A 7,938-nucleotide genomic window follows, 5' to 3' on the forward strand; every position below is an offset into this window, starting at 1 on the left:
CTACACTGGCTTGGATTCAGGATCACAAAATAAGGATCGGATGGGTTTGACAGCACTGCTGAATTGGATGGGATTGGACTGGATCAGATTGGATTCAGTGGCAGGAAGCTGAAATCTGGTCACACTGCTATTATACTCCCTATACGTGCATGTACTTTAATTTGCAAGAAAGCTGCCTGAATCTTTCAAATTCCAACAAGTATGTAGTGCAGTATAAAACCCAGAGTCCAGGTAAAGGGATCAGACTTCACAGGATTCTAAATGGAACAGTTGGAGTTGAGTTGAGGGACATCTTGAGGTCTTGAGGAAGGAGGCACTCGTGTGTGTCTCTCAACCCATCATATCCCCACAGCTTTTTGAGGGAGAAATATCCTTTTTTCCTGCTTCCTCAGCATGTTGGCTTTCTTTGGGCCCTCATAGGCAGAGTGCAGAATTAATTTAAGGGGGTCACTGACACAGAACTTGACACTCACACAGGCTCTGATTCTCAAATCTTTTAGTTCTGTTTAAACATTTCTTCACTGACTAGTACAATCATGTGTACAGTAAACTGATACATTGTAGCTCCATCATGAGTGGCTTCTTAATCTGCATCACTCTATCACAAAGCTAATTAGGTATGGCCTTTTGACACTGTATAGGCCATGCCAATTTCTTGGACCAAACACGCCCGCTAGGTCAAGTGACCTGCAGTGGGCATCAAACATTGGCAAAAAATGACGTCCTCTCAAAGTAAAGTGTGTCATAAGTCTCATTTCCCCCAAATAAAGCAAACAGTCGGTTCTGTACTCAAACTGCTGATGTGATGAGTTCTATACCGAAAATCGGCTTTATTTTTGGTAAACACCACTTACAACACACTTTGCTATGGGAGGATACCATGTTTGTTAATGTTTGATACCCACTATAGGTCATGTGATTCAGCGGGCGAAATCAGTTTACCGGACATGCCCAATTTTCCAGTGTAAAAACTGCGCTCAGTACTCTCATCAATAATTTCGCTAAATTTCGATAACCTGCCAAAACATTGGCAAATGTCACTATATCAAAGCACTGAAACCCCCCTGCATTAATTAACATGCAAAAAGAAATCAGAACTTTGTTGATTCTAGGTTGTGAGTTTGGCCCCGGCAAGTAACAAGTACAACTGTCCATGTAATATCAACAATGAAGTAAACCTTACCAAAGTTCCCCAATTTGTAGTATTTCAATAGCCAATAACCTCACCAAAATCTACAAAACCCACCTACTGTGCATGTACATGTACGTGTACAGTACATACATGTACGATGTCAGAATAAGAACTATATGTACATGACCTCATTGCACTCTGTGAACAATTCATGTCCCTCTGGACCAGGAGTAACATTTTATAGTTTAAACCCTTCAACCTCGGATTACCACTTGCATAGTATTTTGTCCAATTGAGTTCTATACCCCAAGTCATAGGCTGGGGGGTAGGGTGAGTGGATGGACAGTATTCATTGGTTCATGTGGGTGTGAGTGTAACATCAGGGTCTTCCTACATGTATCAGGCACACTTTAAAATCTCAACCTTGCTTGTGATTTTAAAAGGTACCTAATTGATAAGAACACTGTCAATCAAGGCTTGCCATGACCCTCTTTTGCTGTTGGTCCATCTTCATTATACATGAAGCAGCGATAAAAACAGCAGTAGCAACAACAGCATCCAATGCCAAGAGATGATATAAAAACAGTAATCAGTAAGGTAAGCCCATTCAAATACAGTTGAAAAAAGTCTGAGGATTCCGTCTTGACTAGCCACATATTCGAACTTTTGAATTTTGTGACCTTCGCTGCGTAGCCACGGATGCTTGCAGCATGCATTACGACAGTCGAGTAATTTGCCTTCTTAGCCAGGAGCTCGTAGAACTTGGGCCCCCATGTGAAAATGTTGGTGTCCAGCGGCTGCACATTAACGTGCATGGGTCTATCACCCCGTAGAAGCATGTTCATCACATCCTGATCTGCCAACAGCCGCCCTATCTTGTCATTGTCTCTCATAGTTTTAATCCACGCCTTCACGAATCGCACTGTCACGTTAGTTGGCTTGAAGTAAGCAAAGCCAGCACAGTAGTGGGACCTGTTGGTTCGAGTTGGGTAAGGGGATCTCGGGTCGATCATGGACATGTCAAAGTCTCCTTTAAAGTACGGAAATGGATCACTGAACCAAAATGTGTCCGAGTCGGTGAAAAGAACCTCGTAGCCCTGTTCCAGTAAGCCTAGAAAGTATTCTTGCCGTTTATTGAACAATGCGTAGTACTGCTTGCGTTGGCGGCGAGGTATCTCCTTGCTTGTCGTTTCTCCTGAGTTTGTCAACACCACGTGCACTGCAGGGTCACCCTCTGCTCTCTGGCTCAGATATCGATAGCATTTCTGGTCCTCTGCAATGATGGTGGTGTTCACACAGACACCTGTTCTTTTGATGCTCTCCAGCATATTGAGCGTCATGTCTTTGAAGCCAAAGTTTGTTGTTGTCAGCATGACGACACCTGGCCTCATCTTGACGTCCGCTAGGCTACAGTTGGATAAGGGTCCCAGCCTGTTGGAATCGCAATGAGCATTCTGGGGTCTACTTAATCTGTTTACTGCACTGCTGCAATCGTAAAGAATCTTCAAAGGTGTACGGATAGCATCATAGTTCTGAATGAAATCTGCCAAAAAAACCAAAACAGACACAATACGGTGTGCATGCACATTCGCCATTCAGGTGAGTTCATTAAACAGTTTCAAGCTTGATATGAGACATACCATTTAGAATCTACAATGTACCTCTTCTGAAGTAAACCTCAGGACTCAGGGTTTAAAAAGCTTGCTCTACAGAGCAACACACTTTCTTAGACTCACTTTTTGCGCATCTTTATACTTTCTTCAATGTGAGGAAACAATTCTTAAATCCTTTCGTAAAATTCCTTCAAACTACACTTTTTAAACGTTCAAAATTGTCCCAGCTTTTCCTAGCAAGTGAGGGCGCTGCTATTGTGACATAAACAGGGAAGTCACTGTTCAGTTTAGATGTTTTCATGTTCAAATTTTGAGCCCCAACTTTGGAAAATATTTTTGAGAAAGTATTGTACACTGGCTTTTGCAATATACATGCACATGAACTCACACCACAATCTGATGCTAAAGCACCACAGAAATGAACATTTAAAACAGCAAAAAGATGTACAATGTATAAAATAAATCCAGCGATTTTTGAGCAAAAATCGATGCGGGAGCATGATTGTGTATTGATACACAATCATGCTCATACATCGTTACACAATCATGCTCATACATTGATACACAATCATGCTCATACATTGATACACAATCATGCTCATACATTGATACACAATCATGCTCATACATTGATACACAATCATGCTCATACATTGATACACAATCATGCTCATACATTGATACACAATCATGCTCATACATTGATACACAATCATGCTCATACATCGATACACAATCATGCTCATACATTGATACACAATCATGCTCATACATTGATGCACAATCATGCTCATACACTGATACACAATCATGCTTATACATCGATACACAATCATGCTCATACATTGATACATAATCATGCTCATACATTGATACACAATCATGCTCATGCATTGATTTGTGCTTCTAAGCACAAAAAAGCTCCAAAATACAGGTTTGCGGGTAATGAGCACTTATCGCCATCCATTACAAAGTGACCTGTAGCTTGTTGCATTCTTAAATGTTGTCACTTACATATGATGAACACCATGAATATGACTGAGTGCGTGAAGACCAGGATCTGAAAGACCTTGTTCTTAGTAAATGTACTCGTGGCCATTGCTCAGCAGTCAGCATCTGAAATACGGAAATCGATTCACTTTTGGTAACTGAACTAGCTCAGTTCAAAAATTGTTTTAATAACATGTAGAAGGAAAACGAATAGAACATATCACAATGGCCACTTTACTCATTACATGTATGTAATCACTTCATTTCCTATCCACGAAAGTGTGACAAAAGTAAACTTTGTCTCATTCTTCCCAGTGAATAGTAATCATTTCCTTAAATGAGAGCATGGAAGGTGGATCTTTTGTACTGTATTTGGGCAGTTTTACATTGGACAAGTCAGATATTTCTCCCTGCATAAAATTGCCAAGAATGCCGACAAAATAGTTTTACAAAATGTATGTTCGTTATAATGCTCAGAAGCCTTCAATTTTATTGTTAATGCTATACTGCAGAAATTGTAGTTTCTTGCAGGCTCTTACACATACGTGTACATGTACATGTAGTACGTATACATGTACATGACATAATGTTACATGAACACAGTGTTATTGAATATGTGCCATTAGTCATGCTACATGTAGTTGTGTGTTTTGACATTCTACACACAAGTGAATAATGTACTGGTACTTAACCCCTTCACGCCGGGATGCATTAAGACACGCCGTAAAAATTGAGATCCTAAGCCCGCTTTTCAGCTATTATTCTCGGCCTATGCTCGAGCAAACACGGTGAAAGAAGGCCCACCCTGGCTCTTGTGTATATGGTAATTGGTCTTCGTGTGTAGCCCAGAAATGAAAAGACAGAATTTGCATCATAATCACCAGCTTCACAATAGTCCCCACTTTGAAAAGAGGCAACGGGAATGTGGAAGTGTGAGTAGAGCCGCATGCCACCGAACAATCAGCCTTTTTACTGTGTACATGTAATTCAAAGCGTGCAGAGCAGGCTGGGCCACAAACCGAGAATTTGTGGTTTGGCAGGTGGCCTTCGTGGCCAAGCAAGGCAGGAATTCTTGGAGTCGGCTTTCGGAGAAAAATTCCCACCGAGAAGGGGTTAACTTATGTATACATACAGTAATTTCGTCATCGGTAGGGTTACATGTACTTCATTTGCATACACGCTACAGTTGTATGCGCACCTTTAGCCTAGAATACGCGTACTAGAGGTACATTCAGCCCTGCCGAAAACCTATAAAAGGCGAGCTGTTACAGCACTCAAGAAGTTCCGCTCGCCTCCAGGACAGGCCTTCTTGAAAGAAGCAATCTGGAACCAGGAAGAAGCAAGAACACGAAAAAGAGACGGTAACAGGAGAGAAAAAGGAGTACTCGAGGGTTTAGGAAAGTAGTAAGCAGAGCAAGAGACACAAAGGCCATTCCGGTGTGAATAACTAAAGCTAGATTACTGTACTGATCAAGTGACGTCTGATGTACAATGTACATGTACACTATATGTGTACCGTAGAGCTACATGTAGGAGTACATGTATGTACTATAGAACAAATAGTGATGGTCATAGTTAGATGTTGGACTAGCTGACAATAGTGACAGTCCAATTATGTTTTAAGTGCAGCAGCAATAACTCGTGGGGAATCGTATGCAAACTGAATCCACCTCATCTAACAAAGTGTTTGATTACTACCGGAGGATGATTTGGGGTTTGAATAAACAAGAAAACTAATTCTGATTTCTAGCAAGCTGTCTGGACCGAGTTACATCTCAGTCTGTCTGAAACTGTTTGCTCGTCATTTGTCTGTCTAGGGAATCTGCCACGGATGATTTGTGGGACACTGGGAATTTGTGGTGGGGCATGTGCCCCACAAATTCCTGGTTCCCACCCACTGAAAAAACCTATGAATGGATATTGAACAAAGCTAACAAAAACTTGCTCCCAAAAAACCATACCACTGAGAGCTGGTTCCCCCTTCCCCATAAGCTGCTGGTGCCCCCTTTGTGCTCCCCCCCCCCTAGTAAAATCCTAGCTGCGCCAATGAGCTGGTTATACATGTACTATTGCTATAATTGTACGCACATTGTAAGGGTTGTACATGTACATGTACACTACAGTGTACATGCGTACATATCTTGTTTCAGATTGTGAACGAGTGATCACATCTGATTTCTTTATTGCAGACCAACTGTACAGGTACATGTACATGGACAGATGGAGCACTTACATGTACATGTAGGAAACTTACATGTGAGTAATGTTACAGGGACTAAGCAAATCATTGCCTTGATGAAACTCATCTGCCAAGCTGAAATAAACTGTGGAGTAATAGCAGACTACCCTAAAACAATGGGCCCAATACATGTATTTCCAAGAAATAAAGACAATATAGCCTTATAGGTCTTATCTTGGTTAGGGCCTAGCCCGCCCTGGTTACCTTTTTTTTAAAACACACTATTATCGGACTATCAGAAATTTTGAATTTTGCATTGTCAGTGAGATTCCAATCGGCAATATTCAGCCAGGTAATCAATTAATTATGGCCAGAGGATAAGTTTTATCTAAACAGAGAGAAAAATTCTGCATATTTCCATAGGTTTTGATAATATCATGGAGGAAGGACACTGGAGTTTGAACTGCCCGGGCTATAACACCTGGCCAATTACCACTTTGTGGCATGTATGTCCATAGCCAGAGTGCAGCGAAGGCTCGCTACGCACCACCTGTTTCACGACCATAAGCCCGCTTTGTACCCCATGATCATCACCGCAATTTGTCGCTGGTAATCTGTATCCTTAAGACGTTGTGTACTGCAGTATAGGAAGTTGAATATTTATGCCATCGATGGTGCTTGGCATGATCTGACAACATCAAATTTAATGCTTGCGCAGTTGCTTTTTTTAGGCTGTGTACCCGAAGTGTTCATGTGCAGCTGTTGCCCTTATCGAATGCTTTCTTCTGGACTTAAATGGTAATAAATAGTCAATTTGCTTATAATACAAAGTGGCTATCGTTACGGCAGTCATAACGCATTTCTCATTTTCTATCGTTACGGCACTAAACTGCCCAAGTGCGATGATGTAGCTGATCATCACGACGCTTTATATATTTTAAAATTACCTGGATCGCTGAACGCTTGTGGCCGAGTGGTCAAGGTGGAAGGTTTGGAACCACTGGTGTGTGAGTTTGAATCCATGCTGGGACTTCACTGTCCTGTGGTGGTCAACATGTCGTTGGCCAGTCTTAGTCAAATTTGTAGGCCTACAAGGACTTTGAAAACTGATGTTGTGGAGGGACACAACGAAATTACAAACATTGCATGGATAATGGAAAAGTGCATCAACATCATTTCAAATAATTATTCATGGCGGCAGAAGTAAATCTGCTGTTAGATATTTATTCTTTCTATTTCCTGGTCACTGCAATAAGTTTTAGTTAGGGGGCCTAGGCCTACATGTACATGTAATTGCAAAGAAATCAATAGGCCCTACATGTACATGTACTACATCATGTAGTACGATACTGGCCCTATCTGTCTGGCTATAAGCTGCAGGCAGTAATTCGGAAGTTTTGGAATGTTTTACTATTGTTCGTCTGACCGGGCGGCGATGATCATCGAGCACTTTGATGTGCCAGAGTTGTAACTCCTTCTGTGTCCTCCCTCATTTTAGGCTTAGGCCTAAAGTACATGTAAATACAGATGGGAAATTGTCATCTACTGATCTAGTTTCCGAAATTTGTAAATTTTCCTTCACCGTGTCTGTCATTACTTATCGTCTAAAATAAAACAACTGATATCTAACGCCACCCCGCCCCTGGATATCCGTTACCAAGTTCCCATATGTCAGTTTTGAAACGGTCAAATGTATCTAAAGGCACATTTTAACTGCGAAAGTGCCCATTTTTTCGGAGTCCATACCTGGAAGGTCTTCGAAGATCTGCGCTGAAAAAGTTTTGCGTGTGCAAAGCGCGCCCCCAATCTCCGTTACAATAGACTTGTACCAATCGTACTTTTACCCTCCGGGGCAATTGTACGTCGGCATTATTGTCTCCTCTTTTTTTGCCCTTTTAACACAGCTTATTTTTTCAGTGGACATTTAGAATTTTTAACATTAATTTTGAATTAAATAGTTCGGGTCCAATGATATGCTTAGAACTCACGGGGGAATTAGAACTCAGAAAGCAGACACTTGTAAC

The 7,938-nt window shown here is 41.4% G+C and overlaps 1 protein-coding gene across 6 annotated transcripts; it reads right to left on the reverse strand.

Annotated features, from left to right (window-relative positions):
• Positions 1-479: 479 nt before the first annotated feature.
• On the reverse strand, positions 480-7,719 carry LOC110973207 (uncharacterized). 6 transcript variants are annotated; one of them, XM_087133456.1, is made up of 5 exons: positions 7,661-7,692; positions 6,862-7,020; positions 4,934-5,058; positions 3,760-3,861; positions 480-2,675 (listed from the first exon to the last, which is right to left on the reverse strand). In XM_087133456.1, the coding sequence occupies exons 4-5, from the start codon at positions 3,842-3,844 to the stop codon at positions 1,603-1,605; spliced, it is 1,158 nt and encodes a 385-aa protein (XP_086989582.1). In that variant the 5' UTR covers positions 3,845-3,861; positions 4,934-5,058; positions 6,862-7,020; positions 7,661-7,692; the 3' UTR covers positions 480-1,602. The 6 variants fall into 6 exon arrangements, with proteins under 6 accessions (XP_086989582.1, XP_086989584.1, XP_086989581.1 ...); XM_087133458.1 differs by lacking the exon at positions 6,862-7,020 and having other exon boundaries at positions 480-2,563; positions 7,661-7,700; XM_087133455.1 differs by lacking the exon at positions 6,862-7,020 and having other exon boundaries at positions 7,661-7,700.
• Between the last annotated feature and the right edge of the window lie 219 nt (positions 7,720-7,938).

Source organism: Acanthaster planci, linkage group LG02 (genome assembly GCF_054643075.1).
Source record: "Acanthaster planci isolate LZ-2023a linkage group LG02, COTS_SCS, whole genome shotgun sequence".
Lineage (NCBI taxonomy): Eukaryota > Metazoa > Echinodermata > Asteroidea > Valvatida > Acanthasteridae > Acanthaster > Acanthaster planci.

What these genes read in the sequence shown, in the direction of transcription:
- LOC110973207 (XM_022223854.2), bottom strand. Translation starts at nt 3,844, where the DNA reads ATGGCCACGAGTACATTTACTAAGAACAAGGTCTTTCAGATCCTGGTC. An exon ending in ATTCATGGTGTTCATCATAT is followed by an intron (nt 2,676 to 3,759) that starts GTAAGTGACAAC and finishes TTTTTTTGGCAG; the next exon opens with ATTTCATTCAGAACTATGAT.